General features: G+C 34.9%; 1 protein-coding gene and 1 long non-coding RNA gene across 4 annotated transcripts; both read left to right on the top strand.

The window, feature by feature from the left end:
• The first annotated feature begins 1,634 nt into the window (after positions 1-1,634).
• Positions 1,635-6,733, top strand: LOC127167837 (uncharacterized). Its single transcript, XR_007828033.1, has 4 exons — positions 1,635-2,166; positions 3,869-3,951; positions 5,952-6,033; positions 6,313-6,733. It is a non-coding gene; the product is annotated as an uncharacterized LOC127167837 (long non-coding RNA).
• Positions 6,734-6,810: 77 nt separating this feature from the next.
• On the top strand, positions 6,811-25,882 carry hgsnat (heparan-alpha-glucosaminide N-acetyltransferase). Of its 3 annotated transcripts, XM_051114040.1 has the most exons (20): positions 6,811-7,554; positions 7,653-7,704; positions 9,660-9,845; positions 10,670-10,785; positions 11,823-11,959; positions 12,094-12,212; positions 14,208-14,277; positions 14,397-14,466; positions 14,722-14,819; positions 15,168-15,244; positions 16,595-16,625; positions 17,358-17,518; positions 18,026-18,141; positions 19,558-19,679; positions 20,135-20,261; positions 20,378-20,464; positions 20,702-20,779; positions 21,797-21,867; positions 22,067-22,179; positions 24,579-25,882. In XM_051114040.1, the coding sequence occupies exons 1-20, from the start codon at positions 7,237-7,239 to the stop codon at positions 24,758-24,760; spliced, it is 2,331 nt and encodes a 776-aa protein (XP_050969997.1). In that variant the 5' UTR covers positions 6,811-7,236; the 3' UTR covers positions 24,761-25,882. The 3 variants fall into 3 exon arrangements, with proteins under 3 accessions (XP_050969997.1, XP_050970006.1, XP_050970014.1); XM_051114049.1 differs by lacking the exons at positions 6,811-7,554; positions 7,653-7,704 and adding an exon at positions 8,062-8,129; XM_051114057.1 differs by lacking the exons at positions 6,811-7,554; positions 7,653-7,704; positions 9,660-9,845 and adding an exon at positions 9,887-10,418.
• Positions 25,883-26,221: the final 339 nt, after the last annotated feature.

Raw genomic sequence — 26,221 nt, 5'->3', positions numbered from 1 at the left:
GCTTGAAAACGGATGTACAGCTTACTTTGCTTCTGGTCATCATGGTTTTGGTCAACAAAGATATGTCATTACTCTCTCTCTCTCTCTCTCTCTCTCTCTCTCTCTCTCTCTCTCCTTCGGCTTGCTCCATTACTGCATTATTCTATTCACCTTAAATATACAGTTCAACCAAAAATGAAAATTCTGTCATCATTTGTTCACCCTTATGTTGTTCCAAACTTGTATGAGTTTCTTTCTGAGCAGTGTTGGTAACCTAACAGTTTATGGTAGTCACTGACTTCCATGTAAGTTATATAGAAAAAAAATACTATTAATACTATCAAATGTCAAATGTTTGGTTACCAACATTCTTGTTCAACAGAAGAAAGCATACAGGTTTGGAACAACGAGGGTAAGTGAAGACAGCATTTTCATTTTTGGGTGAATTATTCCTTTGGTCCAGTCACATTTACCATGATTTCGGAGACGTTTCAATGGCAAAGTCATTTCAATAGCAATCCGGCCGATCAGAAATTCTACACGAGGGCAAAAGATTTGGCCTCAGAAAAGAAAAGATTTTTTTTTTTTTTTGCATATTTATGAGGTAAGTAAAATTAATTGGAGAAGGACAGTGCGTAACTTAAGTGTTCCTCTGTGGTTATGTTCATGTTACCAGATTAATAGACTAGTTGCAATTTGTTAAAGGACAAGTTCACTTCCCGAACAAAAATGTACAGATAATTTACTCACCCCTTTATCATCCAAGATGTTCGTGTCTTTCTTTCTTCAGTCGATAGGAAATAATGTTTCTTGAGGGAAAAAAAACAAAAAAAACAAAACAGGAATTAGGTTATGCATGTGACGTCACCGTCAGCTGGAGTGAGTGCGGCTCCGCCCACTGAGTGGCAAAAAGACTGAGTGGCAGCATTGGTTTAAGCGCGAATGCTGCGACAGAACACACAAAACCTCTAAAACCAGAACGAGCTTTGCGATTGACTGTACAAAGTGATTTGACAAGAAACCTAAGGTATATTTTTACAGACTGCTGAAAGCTACTGAAAAGAGAAGCAAATTAATTGCTGCAATTCAAAGAAACAAATGGTCTCCAGGTAGCGAAACACGGATTTGCAGTTATTTCATGTTAATATGTTATATTGTTTTATAATATATTGTATTGACAAGTCATAAACTAAATATTTACCATATTAAATCCTGCATAACTGGATGTTTTTAAATAAACACTGACAAAAACGATGTACTTTTTTCAGCTGGACGATATGATTTTGTATTCACAAAATTATTTTACAGGCAAATTTGCTTTATTTATTTTCCCCAGAGTCAAAATCAGACACATAAGTGTTAGAAAACACGATTTCTGGCTGCATCAATATCTATTGACCACTGGATATTTGTTAGGAACATTAAATCAAGTTCAGCAATTTTTAGTTTAAACTGATTACCGTTTGTTTTACTAGTGTTTTCCTATCTTCCCTATTAAATCCATTCACGCTGAAGGCTCTTTTGCCAGTCAGTCCGGCTGAGGGGGCGTGTCCTGGTGGGAAAGTGACGTCAATGCATACCCTCTATAGTGGACTTTATCCCCAGGTTTGAACTTCCAAAATACAGCTTCAAATGACTCTTAACAATCCTAGCCGAGGAAGAAGGATCTTATCCAGCAAAACTTTTTAACCTCAGATGCTCGTCTTGTCTAAGTCTGCGTGAACTCTTTACCGGTGCAGTTAGGGTATGTTGAAAAACTCCTGTCACGATTGCTTACCCAACTTCAAAATCTTCCTTCATCGCTGCAGAAGTACCAACCCAGTGTTTACAAAATGAACATGCAAAGAAGATTAAACGCCCTTTACAAAAAAAAAAAAAAAACAAAAACTGTAAAACAACAATGTGTAATGATAAAAGAGGAGCATTTGAGGCTAAAAATTATATAAAATGTTTGTATTAATTTGTTTTGAAAATGACCAATCGTTTCGCTAGATAAGACCCTTCTTCCTTGGCTGGGATCGTTTAGAGCCATTTGAAGCTGCATTTAAACTGCATTTTGGAACTTAAGACTTGGGAGCACCATTGGAGTCCATTATATGGAGATAATTCCTGAAATGTTTTCCTCAAGAAACATGATTTCTTATCGACTGAAGAAAGAAAGACATGAACATATTGGATGACAAATGGGTGAGTAAATTATCTGTACATTTTTGTTCTGGAAGTGAACTTCTCCTTTTATCATTTTAACTGCATTTTAACTTAAGATGCTAAACACAGCATCTGATAGTTTCATCATGAAGTCCATGAATGTTTAATGAGCCAATCAATATTTATTTCAATGTAGTTTATGATTATATGATGATGTGATGCCAGCCTAGTTGTTATGTCCAGCCACTACATTGTTTCCCATTGCAATCTTGGCTTTGTATTTCATGGTTTGCACTAGAAAGTTTTTCTTCTTGAAACTACATACAAATTAGTTTTTTATTTCTTACTGTTAATATACATTTTGTAGAGTCTTTATTTTCAAATTTCCACAGAGCCCCTAGCACCCCCCCAGTACCCCAGTTAGAAATCCCATGGTCTTTACTAAAGTTATACCAAGGTACTGGCTGATGTAATAGAATATCTAACATTTTGAGGAACTCGCCTGAATTAAAATCGAGGAACTTGCCCCCGAAGGCAGTTTCAATGAGCTGGAGTTCTTTGAAGAACAGAGCTGCTCAGGGAGGATGATGTTTTTCAAGGATTCCTCCGTCCCAGTGGAATATAGAAATGCTGCTCTAGTTATGGAAACAGCTCACTTACTTTTGAAATTTTTATACTTCTCCACTATTTTCAGTGTCCCCTTCATTTCCAATAGCTTTAGAGCACCAGGGATGTCCAAACATTTCTCAGACCAGCATGTTAACATTTTGTTCGCTTCGTGAAGTCGTGTAGTCTAAGCCATTTGGAAACATGCCTTAAGTAGAATGAATATTAAACCAAGCATGCATGTTTGCTAAATTCAAATGAATACATATATTTGGTAGTTTTTTTTTTTTTTTTCAGCTTAGAAAATAGTACACTTGTGCGCTGCTTGCTCTTGCATTGGTAATTTTCCACACAGTTAAATTCGATTTACATTGGGGCCCATCATGGGCTTATGATGTGTTCACACTTTTAAGTGTTAAATTCGCATGTTGTGATTTGCAGTTGCAATTGCTGTTGTTGATTTTGGTGCACACTGCACCACTTTACATAACTTATCACACATTACAAAATCAAGTCAACTGTATTTATCTGTCTAGATTTTTTTGCATTCCATTCCTGTTGCTTTTTAATGCAGTGGTTTTCAAATCATAGGTAGACCCCAAAGTAGACCTAAAGAAATTAAATAATTATAATTCACAAAAAGTGATGTCATGTTATATAAATGTCTGAAATCATTTACATATTGACCTACATTTTTACTCCTCTGCCAGTTTACATGAAAACCAACTTCTAGTTGATCATGGTATGAGTTAATTAATCGTAGACCACATTATTTTCTCTTTTTTTTTTTTTTTTTGGCTTAAGGACTAAATACATGGCACTACACCATCATATGAAGTCAAAACAGTACAGGCAAAAACATTAGGTAACATTTTAAATTAGGAAACACTATTACACAGCTAGCTGCTTTGTAGCATGCATACAACTAGCACACTGGATCTTTTTAGTACTTTTAAAGCACATATTAAAGGCTTATTAATGGCATATTAATGGCTCATAATGTGTCTTCAGTGGGATGATTAACAGTATTAGAAGATTATTAATTTGTTTAATCAATTGTTTAAATTGTAGAAATTTAAAACAAGTGATTATCAAGTTTAATTGAAATTTAACTTGACAATGTTATTTCTTATAGATAATGCTCCTACAGCTATTACGATGAAGGAGCAACCAGACACTGTTACAAAGAGCTTCTTAATAAACATGGAAAGAAAAAAGGTACGTATATGCTCTTTTTCAGCACAGTCCACTTCATTTTTCCTGTAAGAGTGAGCATGGGCATGTGTACATTCTATCACGTTATTTTCTCCGTTTTTTTTCTTTTCGGCTTAAGGACTAAATACATGGCACTAAACCATCATATGAAGGCAAAAACATTTACACAATGTTTTAGAACACTTTTACACAACTAGTTGCTTTTTAGCATGCATATAACTAGCACACTGGATCTTTTTAGTACTTTTAAAGCACATATTAATGGCTTATTCTGCATGACCATATTCTACATCTGTTAACTCTAACGATACCTAAACATAAACAAACAACTACCTTGCATACTATCAATAAGCAAATTGGGACTTTGTGGACTTGTTAAAGGACCAATATAGCTTTGACTTGGGAAAAAATCTTAGTTAATAGTGAATGTGTGTAAGAAGTATTACAAAACATATTTTTCATGCATTGGTCAATTTTGAGATTTTTGAGCTTTTTTCACTTTTGAAAATGTGTTGTTTCAGAAATCCTCCAAAATACACTTTAAGGGTTTATTTTCTTGCATCTACTTTTACTTAATGTATTATACATCCATAGATTTATTTTGTAATACATATCTTTGAAGGCTGTTTTCTTAAAATGTTTTTTTTTTTGCTTGTGGAATGTGACAGAAATCTCCTCTTTCTATTAGTATTCTAAATGTTTTGAAAAGGGGTTTGCTTATAAATCATTTGCCTGAGTTCATACAACATGGTGAATTTTCTTTTTCTGGCTGTTGACAGTATTTTCTGATTTATGGAATGATAAAAAGAGAAATCCATAAAAAAAATGTTGTTGAAAAAATGCACCGAGTATTTATAACTTGGGTTTATTCAGTGCTCAGATTTCTGTTCTGGAAAGTCGTGCCAAGTGAGAATTTAATTAGATGAAGCCTCAATTGCACTGTCAAACTTTCAAAATCCTTCATCAGTGAATTAATATTATAATAAGTAAGGGATAATATACATCTTTATTTTGCCATAACAACGGGCTGGATGTACATTATCCAACTTATTACACAGCTGCTTGCCTCAAAAGTAAATAATTAGACACAAAACACTGATCTGAATTGGAAATATTTGAACGCAGAGCTTCCATGAAGAAAGGATACGGTGCAATACCACTTTTATTACACAACATTTCACTACATAAATGATTAAGTAAATAATTAAATTGGTTAGTTATCTTATAATCCATTATAGTGTGCAAAACAAAATAGCAGCAGCCGCATTTGTATGAAACAAGAGAATGAGTTTATGATACCAGGATTACAGAATTAAGAAACTGTACACGTAATATTAAATTAAGCATTAATATTTTATTAGGTAACCAAACGCAAAACTTCCATCAAGAAAAACTAGCAAGCGTATAGCGCTGACTTAAGTTGCCCAGATGAGTCTGTGTTATTAGCTTTTACCAGTTGTTACTGGAAAATAACATACCTTTGAATGTCATGACTGACAAATCAAGCATTCCACAGAGCTGTGTATTAATTTAATTTAAAGCACAGCCACTTGTCATTTAATTACACACTTTTCTCAGTAACTGTAACTAATTACAATTACATTTATTTTGTAATTAAATTATGTAATTCCGTTATATGTAACTAGTTACTCCCCAACACTGTTGGTTAATTGTTGCAGTTTGTGAAAATAGACCACAAACGCTGAAGATAAATCAGCTTACCTTATAAAGTTTTTCCTCTAATGTAAACCCAAACTTCATCAGACATTCATCAGATCTCCACCTAAGTAAGAAATCCAACATACTGGGCTCTCTGAAATTGATTTTGTTGACACAGTTTTAAGCTATTATTATTACTGCTACTACTTTAAAATGATAGAGGATTAAACCTACTGTTGTTTATGAAGCATACTGTATAGCAGATGTTCAGAGACAAATAATAAGGTGGGCTGTAAGCTGGAAATCATTTTTTTATGATCTTATATTTACTTTATATTTTGCAGGAATTTATTTACCATTATAACATGCAGTCAGCTGGTTTTCTCTTGTTGTGCATTTCATTCACCATTCTGCTCTTTGAATCGAGTAAGTAAGCCAAATATTTCTGAAACATTATTTTTTCATAGCAAAAAGTAGTTGGAATAGAAAGGATAATTCTTAATCTTTATTTTTATGGTGACTTGGTAAAATTATGGGAAACTGATTTACTGATCTAAAGATGATTAAAAACTTGCTTGTTAAAATGTGTCTTCAAAGGGATGATTAACAATATTAGAATATTATTAACTTTTGTAATCGCTTAATTTTTAAAAAATGATTATCGAGTTTAATTTAAATTTAACTCAATAATGTTATATCTTATAGGTAATGCCCCTACAGATAGGCTTACATAACAGTCGACAGGGGTGTGACATTACTCCTCCCTCCTGGAAGGTGCGACCTCGCGCGTAGAACAAAACAAAAACAAAGGAGTGTAGGAGGAGGCTTTGGCGGAGGACAGACTCCCAGGAGGAGGACAACAAACAAAGTCCAGGGTGGTGACGACGGAGGGAGGAGCCAAGGAGGAGACAGAAGGATCCAGAGCGGATCTGACGGAGGGAGGAGCCAGGGAAGAGACAGAAGGATCCAGGGTGGATCCGACGGAGGGAGGAGCCATGGAGGAGACAGAGGGGGCCCCGGAGCAGGAGGAGCCAGACGAGACCCAGGCCGCAGCCATGATGGTGGCCCACGGCGGAGCAGCGGGGCTGTCAGGAGACAGCAGTGGTGGGACTGAGGCAACTGGGATGATAGGAGGAGATAACAGAGGGAGGGTGGGTGGGAAATCCAGGCAGGCAGGTAGTTCAGGGCAGGCAGGAAGTTCCACATATATATGCTCAGAGAAATCAATCAAATCTTGTTCCATATTTAAATGTCCCAGATCCAGACATTGCTCACCCTCAGCGGCGGTGCAGTGAGCGTTGCTGTCCTCAGCACCCTCACGCCCCACTGGAACATCCACCGTCACGGGCATTGTGGCCGGCGGTCTTGACTCAGGAATGGCTGGTGGGCTGGTTCTGGATTGGGGCCGGACGCTCTCCAGACACCGGAGTATGGTTTCCGGAGAAGAAGGACGTTTGGTTTGCTGGTAAAGTCATGACAGGGCGTCGACTCAAGAATTCTTAGTTCCTGGTTGGTATGTCACAGAGAAATTGAAACTGGTGCAGAATAGAGCCCACTGTGCTTGATGGGGGTTTAGGCATTTAGCCTCTTAGAGGTACTCCAAGTTACGGTGATCAGGGAGGACTTCAAATGGGTGAATGGCTCCCTCCAGCCAGTGTCTCCACTGATGGCAAGCAGCTCGCGTTTTCCGATATGCAGTTGGAGTTTAATGGTCGTGAGTCCGGGCCAGTCCTGGATTGCTTGGACTTTGCTATTGTCCATTTGGATGCCCTGGAGACTGATGACATATCAGAGGAACTTAAATGTGGTGTGGTGGAACTTGCACTTCTCCCGCTTGAGGTAAAGATGGTATTCTCAGCTTCTGAAGGACCTGCACCACGTGACTGCAATGTTTGGCCAGGTTCCGGGAGAATAAGAGGATGTCAATGTACACAATCACAAAGCAATGTAGGAACTCCCAGAACACCTTGTTCATAAACCAGAAAATACTGAAGCAGTCTGTAAACTGGACTTAACTCAGGCAAGTTTTTTGTATCTATCCCCAGGATGGGCAGCAGAGGATGGATGAGGATGGACGAGGAAGACTGGCACATTCAGGTAAGTCAGCGGGTAAGTGGGTCGGGTAAGGAGTAGCGTGGTGAACTCAAGACCAGATAGCGTGCAAGTGGTGGAGGTGGTGTATATATGAGCAGGACTTGATGAGGCGGTGACAAGTGCAGCGGATCAGAACTGTGATTGTGATCGTGTGATGAGTGACTGGGTCTGACGAGGCTGGAGTATCCGTGATTGTACTTACATAAGTATGTTTCTAACCTCATTATTAAAACTTAATTAGAATGAATTTGAAATAGAGAATAAAGAATGTTTATATGAACTGTGTTTTAGACTCTAGAATGATTGTGTGATTCTCTTACAGGGGATTTTGACCCTGGATATATATAACGTTCAGAGTTTTCAACAATTACCAAGAAACCTTTGCAATGTGTTTTGGGGTAGGCCTAAAAGAATGTTATTCACAATACGTGAGTATCCCAAATCAAGACAGAAATGCTGACCTTAATCTTTTGTAGACCTTCAGAAAATTGACGCTGGATTTTCATGTGACTTTTGTCTCATTTGTGCCATATGTCTATTCCTTAGTATTGGTACTATTGTTTTTTATGTCTGTACATTTATATGTTTTGCACTTACTGCATTGGTGGTTGTGGCTACTTTCCAAGCACTTTTTGTAGCGATTTCGCCTATCTTGCTCATACAAACAGCTGTGCTGATTTTCTACCGTTAAAATTTGAGGCATTGTCATATACCAACTGTTTCTTATTGCACTATTGCATCCCAGTGTTACTGCTGCACTTTGTCATTGCGTTGCTAATGTATTACTTAATTGCAAAAAAAAAAAAAAAACTAAAAAATAAAAAAAAGAGTCTGAATGATATCATGTTGTCAACTGTCAGAAAATAAAGAATTATATATTTACACACACACACACACACACACACACACACACACTACTAGTCGAAAGTTTTTGAACAGTAAGATTTTTAATATTTTTAAAGACGTCTCTTCTGCTCACTAAGCCTGCATTTGTTAGATCCAAAGTACAGCAAAAACAGTACATTTTTAAAATAATTTTACTATTTAAAATAACTGTTTTTTATTTGAATATATTTTAAAATGTATTTTATTCCTGTGATTTCAAAGCTTAATTTTTAGCATCATTAGTCCAGTCACACAATCTTTCAGAAATCATTCTAATATTTTAATTTGCTGCTCAAAAAAACATTTATTATTATTATTTTGTTGAAGACAGCTGAGTAGATCTTTTTCAGGTTTCTTTGATAAATAGAAAGTTCAGAAGAACATCATTTATCTGAAATGGAAATCTGTAACATTATACATTTCATTATCACTTTTGAGCAATTTAAAGCATCCTTGCTAAATGAAAGTATTAATTTCTATAATTCCTCTTTTTTTGTTTTATTTCATTAAATAAAAGAAAAAAATTTTTTTCGTTTTTATTTTTTATTTTATTTCACAATATTACGTATTTTGCTGTATTTTGGACAAATAATACAAATAAAAAACATGAAAAATCTTCCTCTTAAAAAATGTTTAACAGTGTATATATTATATTATATTATATTATATTATATTATATTATATTCTTGCCCATTGCCGAAACCATATTCTGTCCGTCCTGCCATAACGTCTTCCACTTTCTTTTTGTGTATGTATTACATAATAATAATAATAATAATAATAATAATAATAACGTAAGGAATTGGCCGCGTTTCGAAACCTAGTGAGTTGCCTACCTAGACAGCATGTGTGGGCGTCATGGAATGCGTCTAAACTTTCAGACCTCTTAATGAGCATTTTTAGCGCGTTCAAACATTTGTTTACAAGTTCGTTTAGACTTTTATTGGTCATCGAAAAGAGTATACGATGCCCCTAAAATAATGCTAGTAGTCAGCGATCGGTAGCTTTCGAACACATCCTACGATTACACTTTGTACTTTGACCCTCCTCTCTTCCACTACTTGCGCTACTAGGAAGGAGGGATCGGAAGTATGTTGTGATGAAAAAAAGGGAAATCTTTACATCGAAAAAGGACCGAAAGGAGGAGGCAGTGAGATCTGATGTTATGGCATCTGAAAGGGAATACAAATGGACTGTTTGTGCAGTGATTGTGCTTTTGATAGCACTGTGTACAGCTCATATGACAGATCGACCTGCCTGTGAGTGTCATTTACTGTAACACCAATGTTATATCTGTCTGATCGATATTAAGTATAAAACTCATTTCTTAATGCCGTTGTTACGTTTTGTTTCGTTATACTGTTATCTCACCCAGCTAGCCGGCTAGTTATACTATTAGCTGTTTTTAGCATATGCTAACTGTTCTTTATACGATTTTTTATTTTTATAACATTGGAGCATCTTTTTTATTCTGATTCACCTGAATATATATTTATGTTTCATTTTTTGTCTGTAAGACTTCTTTATACTATCCGTTTTTATTCTTGCTTTAACATATCCGTATAGTATGACGCTCTTATGCATAAAGCCACAACAACAAAACATTTAGGGGTTTAATGGATTCGAATTTCCCTCCTTTGGCAAATCTGGGCAGTTTTATGATGCTTCTTGTGAGGCGGATTAGTGCAAGCATGTGACTGCAGGAGGTACAGAGTCACTCTTGTAAAACTGCAGTAGTAGAGTGCACCAAAGCAGCTGACCATTTAGTTTCATTAGGAGACCTACAGTTAGTTTGAATTGAATTAGAGACAGCAACTGAAGTCTACACAGTGGTGAGTATATTTGGGAAATGCTTCTATATGTTTTTCAAAGAAAATCTCTGTGGACTGTCACAAAACCTGGTGAACCACATTTCTAGACAGCATTTTTTAGACATCAGAGATTTAAAATCTTATTTAGATTGACAGCATTTTGAGTGATTTTTACTTCAGTCTCAAGTTTGTGGAAGTCTTACCGTGAGGTTGAATGTATTTATGTTGCAAATTCTTTGTAATTGGTGACACTCAAGTGGCTTTGCTTTCAGCCTCACACCCTCACCACAAAACTTCTCTGCTGAAGATGGATGAAGCTTCCCTTTCGGTTATCAATGAGATCGACAGTGACTTGATGTTTTATGTGGTTTCTGATCACTGTTATAAGGTATCAAACATTCATGTTCTAGTTATACATAAAAAATAGCTTTGATACTGAATACTGTTGTAATTATATGGTAATGACATTATTGTATGTGCCTGCGTAATGCTGCTTGAAGGAATATTTCACCCAGGAAATGAAAATGTGCTTAAAATGTACTCATTCTCAGGCCAAACACGATGTAGATGAGTTTGTTTCTTCAGCAAACAGATTTGGAGAAATGTAGCATTACATCATCCTCTGCAGTGAATGGGTGCCGTCAGAATGAGAGTTCAAACAGCTGATTAAAAACACATTACATCGAATCAGTGAACGTTTTGTAAAATGAAAAGCTGTATGTTTGTAAGAAGCAAATCTATCATTAAGGCATTTGAACTTTAAACAGTTGCTTCTGGCAAAATAGGAGTTCATAATCTATAATATAGCTTTACAGTGAAAAAAAGTCCACCCCCTATACCAACATATATACCAACATATTTGTTTAGAGCTGTTTTTGCTTATAAACAATGCTTGATTTGTGCATACTTCTCTCCTAATTATATACCAACATATTTGTTTAGAGCTGTTTTTGCTTATAAACAATGCTTGATTTGTGCATACTTCTCTCCTAATTTAGAAAATATGCATAGATGCATCATATTTTAGCTGGAAGCAATGGTTTGAATTTTTTTAAAAAAAGTTGTAATGGTGAATTTGTTTATTACAAACATGCAGATTTTCATTTGACAAGACATTAATTGATGAACTGGAGCTGTGTGGATCACTTGTGGATTATTGTAATGTTTTAACAGTTGTTTGATCTCTCATTTTGACGGCACCCATTCATTGCAAAAGAGCTAGAGGTTAGCAAGTGATGTAGTGTTACAATTCTCAAAATCTTCACCTATTAAAAAACAAAAACAAATCTACATTTTGAATGACCTGAGGGTGAATACATTTTCGGAAAAAATTTCATTATTGCACAAACTGTTCCTTTAATGCTGCAGTATTGTTCTAACTGGACTTCTGTATCTGTGTGTTGTCTGTTCATGCGTGTGCATTAGTGTTTGCCCCAGCTGTTGGGAATAATACCTGCAAGGCCAGCTTCTGGGACCCCCACTGCGGTGGGTTTTGTTGTAGGCACACAGTATGCACTGACACTGCAGCTTAACAGCACCTCTGCAGACTTGGAGCAATGCAAGTGAGTTACGCATTAAAACAATTAATATAGAACAATGAGCGTTTCAGACCGAAACATATTCACCATGTTTTTTTCCTTTGGCTATTATTATCAAGACAAGGCATTGTTATCGGACAGCTGATTTGTTCTTTTAGTGTTCACTTCCACTTTGGGGAGCAGGGGAACTATTCTCTGTGGGTGAAGAACCTGAATGAGCCGTCACGCGCCAGCTGCTCTATGATCACTGATTCTGAGCCCATTAACAGCTACCTGCGTGAGTCAACCTTACATTCTGCACAGTGCAATTCAGTATTTTTTTTGTTTGGATTCCTTTTGGTTTTTAATCTTTAAATTAATTCTTACTAGTGGTCAACTAGTGTAAATTCTTAAATGGCCAATACCTGACTTATTTAATATCAGTATATAGTATAATGAGACATACATGTCTTATTTTATACATTATTAACTGAAGACAGAAAAAAAATGAAAGACAAAATGTATACTGCCGATTAAAAGTTTGCGATCAGTTAAATTTTTAATGTTTTTGAAAGTCATCTTTACTGCTCACCAAGGCTGTTTTTATTTAGTTAAAATACAAGAAAAACAGTAATTGTGTGAAATATTGCAAATTTAAAATAGTAGTTTTCTAATTTAATATACTTTAAAATAGAATTTATTCCTGTGATACAAAGCTGAATTTTCAGCATCATTACTCCAGTCTTCAGTGTCACATGATCCTTCAGAAATCATTTAAATATGCTGATTTATTACCAGTGTTGGAAACAGTTGTGCTGTTTGGGGTCAGTACACTTTTTCTTTCCCAGGGTTCTACAGTTTGACCATTTCAGTCGCATTTGCTACTGCATGCGGCGATGAAAACATGTTTAGGAGCACCACTGCGACTGACCCGGTCAGCATATTTGTGTTTGCACTGAGGGGAGCTTTCTACGTGTTTTTGCAACTTGAGAACAGACATATCTCACCAATCCTTTCATACACAAAGTGTAGAAAAGGGTAAGAGATCCATTGTGCAGTGTAGGGAGTTTTGTTGATTATAATGGAACTTTGTGAGATCGCGATGAACTGAGTGACAGATTTTAATGATTATTAAGGGAGTTTGTAAATATGATATCGATTTAATACAACAGTTTAATAAACAAAAAGTTAATATTAAAGGAGAAGTCCGCTTCCAGAACAAAGATTCACATATCATGTACTCACCCCCTTGTAATCGAAGATGTTCAAGTCTTTCTTTCTTCAGTTGTAAAGAAATGTTTTCTGAAAAAAAAAAAAAACATTTCAGGATTTTTCTCCATATATTGGACTTCTATGGTGCCCTGAGTTGGAAAACTCCCAAAATGCAGTTTAAATGCGGCTTCAAATGATCCTAAATGTGGTTGTAAATGATCCTAGCCAAGGAATAAGGGTCTTATCTAATGAAACGATTGGTTATTTTCATAAAAATAATACAATTTATATACTTTTTAATGTCAAATGCTTGTCTTGTTTTACTCTGCCTGAACTGTTTTTTTCCGGTTCATGACAGTTAGGGTATGTCGAAAAACTCCCATCTCTTGTTCTCCCTCAACTTCAAAATTGCCTTATATTGCTGTTTTACATTTTTTTTTATAAGGGTGTTTGATCTTCTCTGCATGTTCACTTTGCAAAGACTTGGTTGGACAAGTTTTACAAGTGCTCCTAAAAATAAAAGTAAGCGTAGAGCCCTGATTTGAAAGAAATTAATATTTTCTTCAGCAAGGATGTGTTAAATTGATGAAAAGACATAGTAAAGGCTTATATTATTAGAAAAAGATTTCTATTTTGAATAAATACTGTTCATTTAAACTTTTTTCCATCAATGAATCCTGAACACAGATTCCAAAACAATTGATAAGCATAAATAGACTTCATTAAAAAGCATTAAATATCTTACTGATCCCAAACTTTTGAACGACAGTTTATATGTGGTATCTAATATTTCTGTCTAGTGGGCAGTTTGAAAATAAAAATGTCCAAATATTAAAGGATTAATTAGCCTGGGCCAATACTTGGCCTTGAAAAGATGTTTATGAAGAACTCTGTAATTCTGTAAAAGAAAAAAAAAAAATATAATAGTGGCTAATAACAATGGCTTTTGAAGGAATTTGGAATTTGCCCTCACTGTTTAATCTTGGAGAAAAATAAGAGGGAAAAAAAGAAGCAGGCAAATAATGTGTTAAACTCAACTGAACTTGGTGAATGAGTGTTTTATTTTCTTTTTTTTCCTCAGCCATTTTGTTTGCATTTCTGGTATTTGCTTTTCTGGGTGCATTATCTGCTATCTGGAGCACAGTTAAAAGGTACAGACGTCTTAAAATATAATTGTGACATTTAAACAAGCCGGAACAGCTTCTATTTAGCACGCTATCTAGCAGTTCTATTTTGAACGCTTGTAAAAATGAGTTTTTCCATTTTTAAGGCTGGATGTGGTGACAAATCTTCTACTTCGCTTGGGGAGCACAGTGGACACAGAAAGGCTGATAAACTCGGTAAGACTGCTATTCACTTATTTTACATCTTTCTGCACTTTTAAAATGTTTATGCATGATATTCACATCTTTAAAAAAAACACAAAGCACCAAATATAACATTTTTGTCAAAGTACAACCATGCCATCATGCTTGACTTGCTGGTTCCAGTATTGGAAAAAAATTGCAGAAATGAAAAGGAATTTTAATGATCATCCTTTTCTTTTTTTCTCATTAATTTACACTCTCTCGCTCTCTTTGTCTGTTCATCTGCAGGAGCTTGGCACTCCAAACAGATTGGTAGATGCCTCAACGGAATCAATAATTCCTTCCTCTACAGGACGGAGGCTTCGTTGTTTGGATACTTTCCGTGGGTATGGTGCTCTTTCACTAATTGTTTTGGGTCCAATGCGTTGAGATGGGAATTGAAAAATTCAGGTGAAAATGATCTTGCACTGAAGCTGCTATTTTGCATACTGTGAAGCTGGTTGTCAAATGTAATTTGCATTTTATTTCTTATTTTCCTGAAATAGGCTGATTAAATTTGAACTTGTTAAAACAAGGTTACGTTGGCTGGTAACCTTACCTAAGGATTGGAGCTTAATTACAGCTATTTTCATTTTTAGTGTTGTATTGCTGTCTTCTCATTATTAATTGTGGTTTGGTTTAATTCCAGATCTCTGTTTTAGACTGAAATGATCCTCGCTCTGTTTTCTTCACAGCCTTGCCCTGGTCATTATGGTGTTTGTCAACTACGGAGGTGGACGTTACTGGTTCTTTAGGCATGAAAGTTGGAATGGTAAATTAATTTCTTTCTTTATAATAGCTGCTAGCATGTTTTTAAGTATCAGAGATAGGAGTGTCTATTATTGGTAACAATGGTCAGGAATAATTTTACATTGATGGCCAAAAGCTTGCATGTTTATGCTCACCAAGGCTGTATTTACTTACTCAAAAATACACTATAATCAATGTTGAAAACTTTTGTTTTATGTTTTTTGTGCTTACTATTGTTGTAAAAGCTGTGAATAAAAAGTTTAATTCAAGTTTTGACAAATAGAAAGTTTAGGGAACAGCATTTTTTTTTTCATAAAATGTAATGTACGGTTGAGGTCAAAAGTCTACACACACCTTGCAGAATCTGCAAAATGTGAATTATTTTACTAAAACAAGAAGGATTATACCAAATGGATGTTTTTTTTTTTTTTTTTTTATTTAATATTGACCTAAATAAGATATTTTACATAAAAGACATTTACATATAGTCTACAAAAGAAAATAATAGTTCAAAAGTTTACATACACTTGATTCTTAATACTGTGTTGTTACCTGAATGATCCACAATTGTGAATTTTTTTTTTTTTTTTTAGTGATAGTTGTTCATGAGTCCCTTGTTTGTCCTGAACAGTTAAACTGCCTGCTGTTCTTCAGAAAAATCCTTCAGGTCCCACAAATGCTTTGGTTTTTCAGCATTTTTGTGTATTTGAACCCTTTCCAACAATGACTGTATGATTTTGAGATCCATCTTTTCACACTGAGGACAACTGAGAGACTCATATGCAACTATTACAGAAGGTTCAAATGCTCACTGATGCTCCAGAAGGAAAACGATGCATTAAGAGCCAAGGGTGTAAACTTTTGAACAGAATGAAGATGTGTACATTTTTCTTATTTTGCCTAAATATCATATTTTTTTTAAGTACTGCCCTTCAGAAGCTACATAAAATACTAAAATGTTTCCCAGAAGACAAAATAAGTTACATTTCTACAAGGTGTATGTAAACTTTTGACCTCATAATAAATGTCTTTAGTATAACAAAATGATTTTAACATTGGTAATAAGAAATGTTTTCTCAGCAATTTCTGATGGATCATGTGACACTGAAGACTTGAGTAATGATACTAAAAATTCAGCTTTGCCATTACAGGAATAAATTACATTTTAAAATATATCAAAACACTTATTTTAAATAGTAAAGAAGCCTTGGGAAGCATTGGAGACTTTAAAACATTAAAATGTCTGAATTATTCCAAACTTTTGGCCAACGGTGTATATATTTAGAATATGTCTGAAAAGCACTTGTTATAAATGTAATAGGCCATGGTTTGACAGCAGGAAGTGATATCTGATGTGTTCTTCCTCTTGCAGGGCTCACAGTGGCCGATCTCGTGTTTCCTTGGTAAGTCAATGTGACCTCACAAATGACTCATTCCTTAAACTACATGCATATAGAGCAGCCTTTTTATATTCTGCTTGAGCTGTTTCTTTATAGGAGTATTGTAATACAGCTTTATATTTCTGTACTGTGCTTTGATTGATCTGCAAGCCACATCAGCGCTGGCATAAGCTATAGTATACCTGAGCCAAGCATGGGCGCTTATCACTGTGGCACGAAGTGCCAGTGGCATATCAGAGTCAGAGTCAGCATAAACTGGTTTCACAGCTGAACTAAACCCAATAACCTTGTTTTCTGAAGAAGTGTCTGCAGCAGTGCTAGTTTAAAGGTGCTGTATTTAATTTTTTTTGACTGTACCAAAGTATAAAAACATCTTTATACATTCACAGATATTTATGAAACAAGTTCACATACTTGTTTCTCCAAAAAACAACACTACAGCCAGTTAATCTACTTTGAAACTGTGCATTCTATGGCCCATATTGACCTTCTATTTAGACCACCAACTTTGGCCCATGGGTACTGGTTTGTGCATCTCCAATATAGACAGAAAGGAAACCAGTGGGAAATGGGATCATAACATGAGGAAGACTGCAGACAAATGTGTGCTGCTCATGTTGAAGAGGAATTAGTTTTCACACAATTATTTTTGTAGTTGATGCCTTATCTCTGTGTTGGAAATCATGTCAAAAAGTAGCACTTTCTGAAACGGGTGTCTATTTTTTTTCTTCACAGGTTTGTGTTCATTATGGGTACGTCTATTACTTTGTCCCTGAGCGGTTCATTGCGCAGAGGTCTCAAACGCACTCATCTGCTGTGGAAGATTTTCTGGAGGAGCTTACAGCTCTTTCTTATTGGAGTCATCATCATCAATCCTAACTACTGCCAAGGACCCTGTGAGTTGTAACACATATTCCTTCTGTTTCTTCTTAAACCCTACAAAGCAAATCTCTAGTTCAGTCCCTGTAGTCCTGTATAAATTCTACATTGATTTATATATGAAATGCAGCATTATGAACTACATCAATATGAAACCTGATACAAATTAAGTTTCTCATTGTTAGACTACATGCAGCAGTCCCCGTGAAATCAAAATTGGAGGATTTGTGGTTTTTTAGTCTATTTCTGTAACTTAAAAAAATATATATATATTTTCTTACAAAAGAATTGATCAACAGTGCTGATCATTAATTAAATACTGAATATTGACTTGACTTGCATATCAAATATATATGACTTGGAAGTGCATATCAAATATACAACGACTTTTCCAATAAAATGCGCTTTTAATGAGAATACCTCATATTCCATATACTCAATATTTCCATATATAATGTCAATAATTTTTAATGTTAAAAATAAAAGTGATGATGTTTCATGCATGTTTTTATGTATCTGTATAGTGTCTTGGGATTCTCTACGTATTCCTGGCGTATTACAGCGTCTGGGATTTACGTATCTCGTTGTCGCTATCTTGGATCTTGCCTTTGCCCGGGACCGACTTACTAACCTGTCAAGTGTGAGTCACACTGTCTTTCTCCACATGTGACATGTTAATCATAAAAATATTTTACAGACTAACATACTCAGCTGTGTTTTACAGTTTTGTCGCTTTAATGAGTAAGATAATATTTGATTCATCCATTTGTAAACATAAACAATGGAAAAACTGTAATATTGTAAAATATTCCGTCAATTTAACTAAATTTTCAGCAGGGATTATTTCAGGCTTCAGTGTCACAAAATCCTTCAGAAATCATTTATGCTGATTTTCTGCCCAGGAAATTTCATTTCTTAGTGTTATTATCATCAATGTTGAAATCAGTGTTCACTGCTTAATATTTTTGGGAGAACTGTACATACACTACCAAGTTAAAAAAAAATGTAAATGAATCAAAAATCACATTTACACTACCAGTTAAAAGTTTTTGAACAGTAATGTTTTTAATGTTTTTTTTTTGTTTTTTTTGCATGCATGCATGCATGCATTTACTTTTATTTAGCAAGGATGCTTTAAATTGATCAAAAGTGATAATAAAAACATTTATATTACTACAAAGGACTCTTTCAAATAAATGCTGTTCTTCTGTTCTTCTATTCATCTAAAAAAAAAAAAAAAAACCTGAAAAATTCTTCTTGGCTGTTTTCAACATAAAAAAAAATGTTTTTTGAGCAGCAAAACAGAATGCTAGAATGATTTCTGAAGGATAATGTGACTGGAGTAAGGATGCAAAAAAATTCAGTTTTGAAATCACAGGAATAAATAACATTTTAAAATATATTCAAATAGAAAACAGTTATTTTAAATAGTTAAAATATTTCAAAATTTACTGTTTTTGCTGTACTTTGGATCAAATAAATGCTTGGTGAGCTGATGAAAATTATTTAAAAAACATTAAAAATCTGTTTTAAAGTAAATGCTGTTCTTTAAACTGTCCATTCATTAAAGAAGCCCTGTGTAATGTTTTATTTATTTATTTTTACAAATGTCTTAAAACTGTTTTAATATTAATAATCATAGGAACTATTATTAATAACTGAGCACTAAATCAGCTTATTAGAGTTATTTCTGAAGGATCATGTGACATTGAAGACTGGAGTAATGATGCTAAAATTTCAACTTTGCATCAAATAAATAAAATGCATTTTAAAATATATTCAAATACCTCTTTTAAAATGTAATGATATTTCACAATATTACTGTATTATTACTGCAGCCTTCATGAGCATATGAGACATACTGAAATTAATTATTTCAAACTTGAATTTCAAAAGGTGTGTTTTTTTTTTTTTTTTTTTTTTTTTTTTGTAATTTGTACTGTATGTCCGGCTTTTGCTTTAAGGACAGCATGCACTCAAACTGGCATTATCTCTCACAGTAATTATTTTTAATTGTAATGATAATTGAATTTGTCCATCATCTTGTTGTTTCCAGGAAACATGCTGGTTTTCGGTGCATGACGTCTGCCTCTACTGGCCCGCATGGCTGTTTGCGATTGGCTTAGAGATAATATGGTTGTGTTTGACCTTCCTTCTCCCAGTCCCAGATTGCCCAACGTTAGTACAGTCTTACTCATGATATGAGTGTATCATTTACTAAAAGCTGCCTAAAAGTCTGTCCCCATATCCCCTGTCTTATTTGCAATCATTAAGGGAACCCTCTGCAGAATATACCCTTTTTCTGCCTTGTTAAAATTACAGGCAATTTGCATAAATATCAGTTAGATACCATAAAGAAATGCAAAACAGATTGTTAGCATTTTTAAAAAATTGTTTTTTTCCTGTTAAATTATAAAGAAATGTATTTAATTCATTCAGACTCACATTGTTCACCTAATATTATTAGTCGGTTGTAATTAGTTAAATTGGATAGATATGGGATACGAAAATTAAAATGAATATGCAAATAAGAGTGTTTTGAATAGCATGACTCATGTCTATCTATTTGCTATTCATTATGCACATTCTGCGTGGAAATTACTATATTTTACTTCTTCTTGTCTCTGCTGCAGTGGTTATTTGGGTCCAGGGGGCATTGGTGACTTTGGTCAGTACCAAAATTGCACTGGTGGAGCTGCAGGTTACATCGATCGTTGGCTGCTGGGAGAAAACCATATTTACCAGACGCCTTCATCACGGGTAATCAGAGACCAAAACTATAAGATCTGGTTGTCATTCTGCCAGACATATGTGACTGTTTACCTACTTAAGTGCTCACTGAATCACCCGTTGTGTTTTTGTGTGCCTGTATCCAGGTTGTATACCAGTCTGTGATTCCCTTTGACCCTGAGGGTGTTTTGGGAAGCATCAACTCCATCTTAATGGCATTTTTGGGTCTTCAGGTGAGTTCATTAAATAGACTTCTGTTTTCTTATACAGTAGATCTGTTGCTACTTTTTTCTTATTTCTCTTTACTTCTCAGAGCAGCATCAGTGATTCCCCCCCCACCTCTTACTGTATCAGTATCAGCAGTGCAGTCACATGCTTCACTATTTTTGTTCTGCAGTGCTTACAGGAATCACATCTAATAATTGCCCTGCCCTATTGCATCAGTTTTTTGTTTATTTTGTGTGTTTCAGGCAGGGAAAATTCTGCTGCATTACAGAGACCAACACAGGCACATAATAACACGATTTCTCATCTGGGGATTCATACTTGTAGGTTTACTTACTGTTTGATTCTTGTTTGTTTTTGCTAACACTTTATATAATAACTTTCATTAAAATTACAATTATACACCAATGTTCAAAAGTTTTGGGTAAAAATACATAAGCAATACTTTTTATTCAGCAAGACATATTTGAATGAAATCCTGTTCTTTTAAACTTCTGATCTATTTATCAAAGAATCCTGTAAAACTGCATCCCAGTTTTCTCAAAAACATTAAGCAGCATAACTGTTTTCAGCATTATTCATAATAAGGAACATTTCTTGACCAACAAATCTGCATATTAGAATGATTTCTGAAGGTTCATGTGACACTGAAGATGGAGGAATGGCTGCTAAATATTCAGTTTTGTTATAGGAATAAAATACATTTTGAAATATATTAAAATACAAAACAAATTGTATTTCAAATTGTAGTAATATTTCACAATATTACAGTTTTTACTATATTTAATATTTATAATATATGCCTGTAGTGAATTAATTAAAGAATAATATATTTAGCCAGTCGTTAGTATAAAAGAGAATACAACACAGTGATCAGGACTCCAAAGTGAAAGGGTATATTTTGTGATAATGAGTTCATTATTCCACTTTTTACATGGCTTCTTACAATACTTTAATAAATCAGCATGAAATAAACTGAACTGACTTTATTATGTGAGAAGAAAGAGAGCCCAGAGAGACCTAAAACTGACACTGTACAATTGCCACAACGGTCAATTATACAGTTTAACAGCCAAAATACAAAAAATATTTCACCACAAAATCCTGTGAATGACCAAACACAATTAAGTACTTCAGAGTGGTGTAATAGTGTTTGTTAAAGTTATTAGGGATGCATTTAATGTTGTTTTTTTGTGTCTCTATCTGTTTTACAAAAACTGGCTGAACTGGCATAGTATTCGTATATAATTTAAAAGTCACACAATGAATCAATATTTGTATAAAGCTTTGTTTGAGGTTTAAAATTGTGGAAATCTCTTGCTGTCTGTCTGTGCATTAAGGGAATAATCTCAGCTGTATTGACCAAGTGCTCCAGAAATGACGGCTTCATCCCTATCAACAAAAACCTGTGGTAAACTCAGGCTCCCTTGCATATTTCTCCAGTTTTATTCTTTTTACACACTCACACATTTTCAGGTCTTTCTTCATACGTGAAAACATGCACATCACTTTCAGAAGCAGGAAGTATAATACCAGATTTGCTTACTGATTAGAAGAGGAATGTATTGTATGCTGTATGATTCATGGCTTCTGTCTTGTGTGACTTTCAGGTCTTTATCCTATGTTACGACTCTTAGCTGTTTTGCCTTTGTGACTCTGGGGGTTTTTTACTACATGGTGGATGTAAAGAAGTGGTGGTCTGGAGCTCCCTTCTTCTATCCTGGTAAGCTCTTTAAAATGAATGGCTTATGATCTAATATAACAAATGATGTCTCTTACTGAAGTATGTAGTAGAAAACCCATGAAAGATTTACGTCATTTAAAAAAAAACCTTATTTTATACATATTTTGAACTATGGTTGGCGCCATTATTTCGCTGAGGTGAAATGGTTGCACTCGTTGAGCTACTGGCACTACCTGTTGCTATTTTTACCAACAACACAGCTAGGAATACACAAATCTGAAAATAAAACACTGATACCATGCCACATTGCAGCTTTTGCTGTAATTTTCAATTAAAGGGCAATGAGAAGCAATGCAAGTCTTCACTACTTTCCTAGCGATAAGAAGAGAAGAAAACAATGGGAAGATGCCTGTGGGCGAATAAAACTTCCTAAAGACCTGCGTCTTTGTTCTCTCCACTTTAGCCCTGATGTCTTTGAGGCTTTTAGTAAACCACCACTAAAAGAGCTTACAAACGGCAGAAACAAGAAACGCTAGATACCATCCTGATGAGGATTCCCTCTGACTTTTACTCAAAATCGGGGGCATTTAGACTCATTGTAGGGAAAAATCCTTGGTAGGGCATTTGGTTTAAGCCTAAGCTAATATTCATCGCCAGCTGTAAGCTTTTTCAGTAGCTGTGGAAATCGTGTCAGTGTTTTATTTTCTGAGTTGTTGCGGTAAAAATAGCAACAGGTGGTGCCAGTAGCTCACAGAATGCAACCATTTCATGTTGTCAAAATAATGGCGCCCCCCATGGTCAAAAATATGTATAAAACTATGTGGATTTTGTAAATAGTCTAAATCTTTCATGGGTTTTCTACATCATATTTCAGAAAGAGACATCATTTATGTTATATTAAGCCATACAAGTTTTAAAGGAGAACTCCACTTCCAGAACAAGAATTTACAAATAATTTACTCACCCCCTTGTCATCCAAGATGTTCATGTCTTTCTGTTTTCAGTCGTAAAGAAATTATGTTTTTTGAGGAAAACATTTCAGGATTTCTCCATATAATGGGCCTCATTGGTGCCCTGATTTTAAACTTCCAAAACGTAGTTTAAATGCTGCTTCAAAAGGCTCTAAACGATCCCAGCCGAGGAAGAAAAGTCTTATCTAGCGAAACTGTCTTTTTTTTTTTTTTTTTTGAAAAATAAACATTTTTATACTTTTTAAGCACAGGCTCTGGGATGCGCGTCCACGACGCTACGAATTACGTCTAAGTCCATCCATCTTATTTTCTCCTTGAACTTCAGAATCGTCCAACATCGTTGTACCTCTTTGTTTGTAAACAGCGTTTGACTTACTTGCAATTTCTGCTTTGTAAACACTGGGTCTGTAGTTCCACCTACATTCCGCTTTACCTTTCGACGTGATTCAACAGTACGTAGCGTTGTGGATGCGCATCCTAGAGCTAGTGTTACACAAGCTTTTGTGCTCAAGTATGCAAATTTTTATTTTCCAAAAAAAATCGTTTCGCTAGATAAGACCCTTCTTCTTCGGCTGGGATCGTTTAAAGCCCCTTTGAAGCTGCATTTAAACTACATCGGGGCACCAATGAAGTCCATTATATGGAGAAAAATCCTGAAATGCTTTCCTCAAAAACCATAATTTCTTCATGACTGAAGACAAAAAAACATTAACATCTTGGCTGACAAGGGGGTAAGTAAATTATTTGTAAATTGTTGTTCCGGAAGTGGAGTTCTCCTTTAATACCTGGGTCCCACAGTCAGAATGAATGTACCTAAACTCATGACTGCACCCAAAATTTGTTTCTCTTATACCTTGGATAAAAGTAGTTATTATTGTGACAGTAACAAACCTCAGTACTCAAGGGGGCAATAGAATTACCTTAAAATGCCTGTGCCGTTATATATGTATATATGACCCTGGACCACAAAACCAGTCTTAAGTAGCACTGGTGTATTTGTAGCAATAGCCAACAATACATTGTATGGGTCAAAATGATTGATTTCTCTTTTATGTAAAAAATCATTAGGATATTAAGTAAAGATCCATGAATGTTCCATGAAAATATATCAGTATTTTATGATTAGTAATATGCATTGCTAAGAATTTCATTTGGACAACTTTAAAGGCGTCTCAGTATTTTTATTTTTTTATTTTTTATTTTTTTGCACCCCTCAGATTCCAGATATTCAAATAGTTGTATCTCAACCAAATATTGTCCTATCCTAACAAACCATACATCAATGGACAGCTTATTTATTTTAGATGATGTACAAATCTCAATTTCAAAAAAATAATCACTGGTTTTATGGTCCAGGGTCACATATATTAATATATTGTCATGCAGCCTTAGTTTATGCTAATTATCGCTATTCCCCATACTTGTTTGTCTTATGAATTGTTTTTAAGGTTACCTTTTATTTGGCAGGTGTGAATTCCATTTTGGTGTACGTGGGTCATGAAGTGTTTGAGGAATACTTCCCTTTTCGTTGGAAAATGACCAATAGTCAATCACACGCAGAGCACCTGGCACAGAACCTTGTGGCCACCTCTATTTGGGTGATCATAGCCTATCTGCTCTACAGGAAGAAGATCCTGGTTAAGATTTGAAAGTATATCTCTTTCCTACAAATTTTAGGAGGTGCTCTTCATTGTGAAAGAGATTATTTGGATATTTTTAGTTGTTGAAAATCAGCAGATCTCTGAACATCTGTGCAGAGACTAAAACTCACACATGATACAGGAATAGAACTTGGCTATTATTTGAGAAGAGCAGAAAGAAGAAAAGAAGAGCATGTGACTGCGCCAAGATACCTCTGTGGACTCAGCAAAGCCCTCAGAATGAATGCCAAAATGCTAAGGCCAGATTCTGTTAAATTTTAGTTCAGTCAACTGGTTTGGGTTAATGAATGACATTTTGAAGCACAATGATGGATTGTGATTGATTATAGAATTTCCTAAATTATGCTATGGAAGAGTTCTGAAAGTCTCGGGACTAATTTTGGTTTAATTAAGGTATTGATGTCTGCAGTTATGAAACTGAAATCAAATGAGAAGGGGAGAGAACTTCAGACTTCCAACAGATAAAAATAAAAGGTCTTCCATCAAGGTCTACAAAACATGCTGAAACATCCAGTCTTGAGGCAAAAAATTACGGTTTTACGTTTTAATATCATGAATGCTCTGGTACTGTTTTACTTTTTTTTTTTTTTTTTTTTTACTTTCTGTGGACTCTGTCTTTATCTCTTTTTTGATACTGTGTTTTATCCTTTATATCTTTAGCTGAAAGTATTACGGTTAAAAGGATGTATGTTTGTGAGACAAAAAGAGCGTGTGTCCTACCTTCTCAAAAACTCAGGAGATTTGCACAACATGGAGTGCCAAATGTAGTGTACTTTATGGTTTCTCTGATTAAACAGTGTCCTTGTTCATTACAGTTTACCAATGACTTGTTACCTCTACCACATAAATCAAATTATAGAAATTAAAAAGACAAACAAACACTAATCACTGACATATTTCCCATACACACTGCTGCTTGAAATAATTATTGTTCCAAGAGAAGGGAAAATATTGATTTATCATTTGTTGCCAACTCACAAAAACAATTCCATCTTTGTAACGGATAATGGATATTTTACACATGTATAAACTATGTTTGCTCATGTATATCTGTATTTTATACTTATCAACATGGGATGTGGTAAAAATAAACCTTTTTTTTTACCATTACATTTCTCTCTCTCTATATATCTTTTTTTTATTGAACATGTTGATGAGATGATTGTACCAGGAGTGCTGTCTTGGTATGTCATTAATATGGTGCATCAAATATGAATTTTAAAGCATCTCTTTGTGGGGCTAAACACATGTACACAAGTTGCTAAATAAGGACTATTTACCATGTAGAGTTTACATACTTGCCAAAACAGAACTGCAGATACAATAATTGCAAACTTGTTTTAAGATATGCATGCGGTTTGGTAGAACAACTTTATATATTATATGTTTTTAAGCAGTAAATCAGAATATTACAGTGATGAAGGATCATGTATCATGTGACACTGAAGA

The sequence above is a fragment of the Labeo rohita genome, chromosome 1, assembly GCF_022985175.1.
Source record: "Labeo rohita strain BAU-BD-2019 chromosome 1, IGBB_LRoh.1.0, whole genome shotgun sequence".
Taxonomy (NCBI): Eukaryota; Metazoa; Chordata; class Actinopteri; order Cypriniformes; family Cyprinidae; genus Labeo; species Labeo rohita.
The sequence above is the reverse complement of the archived record's forward strand: the minus strand, read 5'-3'. Positions and strand labels throughout refer to the sequence as shown.

Bases quoted from the DNA above. Each gene is read 5' to 3' on its own strand.
- hgsnat (XM_051114040.1), top strand. From the start codon at position 7,237: ATGGGTGAATGGCTCCCTCCAGCCAGTGTCTCCACTGATGGCAAGCAG. The intron at 9,846-10,669 runs GTGAGTGTCATT...CTTTGCTTTCAG, and splicing joins TATGACAGATCGACCTGCCT to CCTCACACCCTCACCACAAA. The intron at 15,245-16,594 runs GTAAATTAATTT...TTCCTCTTGCAG, and splicing joins TAGGCATGAAAGTTGGAATG to GGCTCACAGTGGCCGATCTC.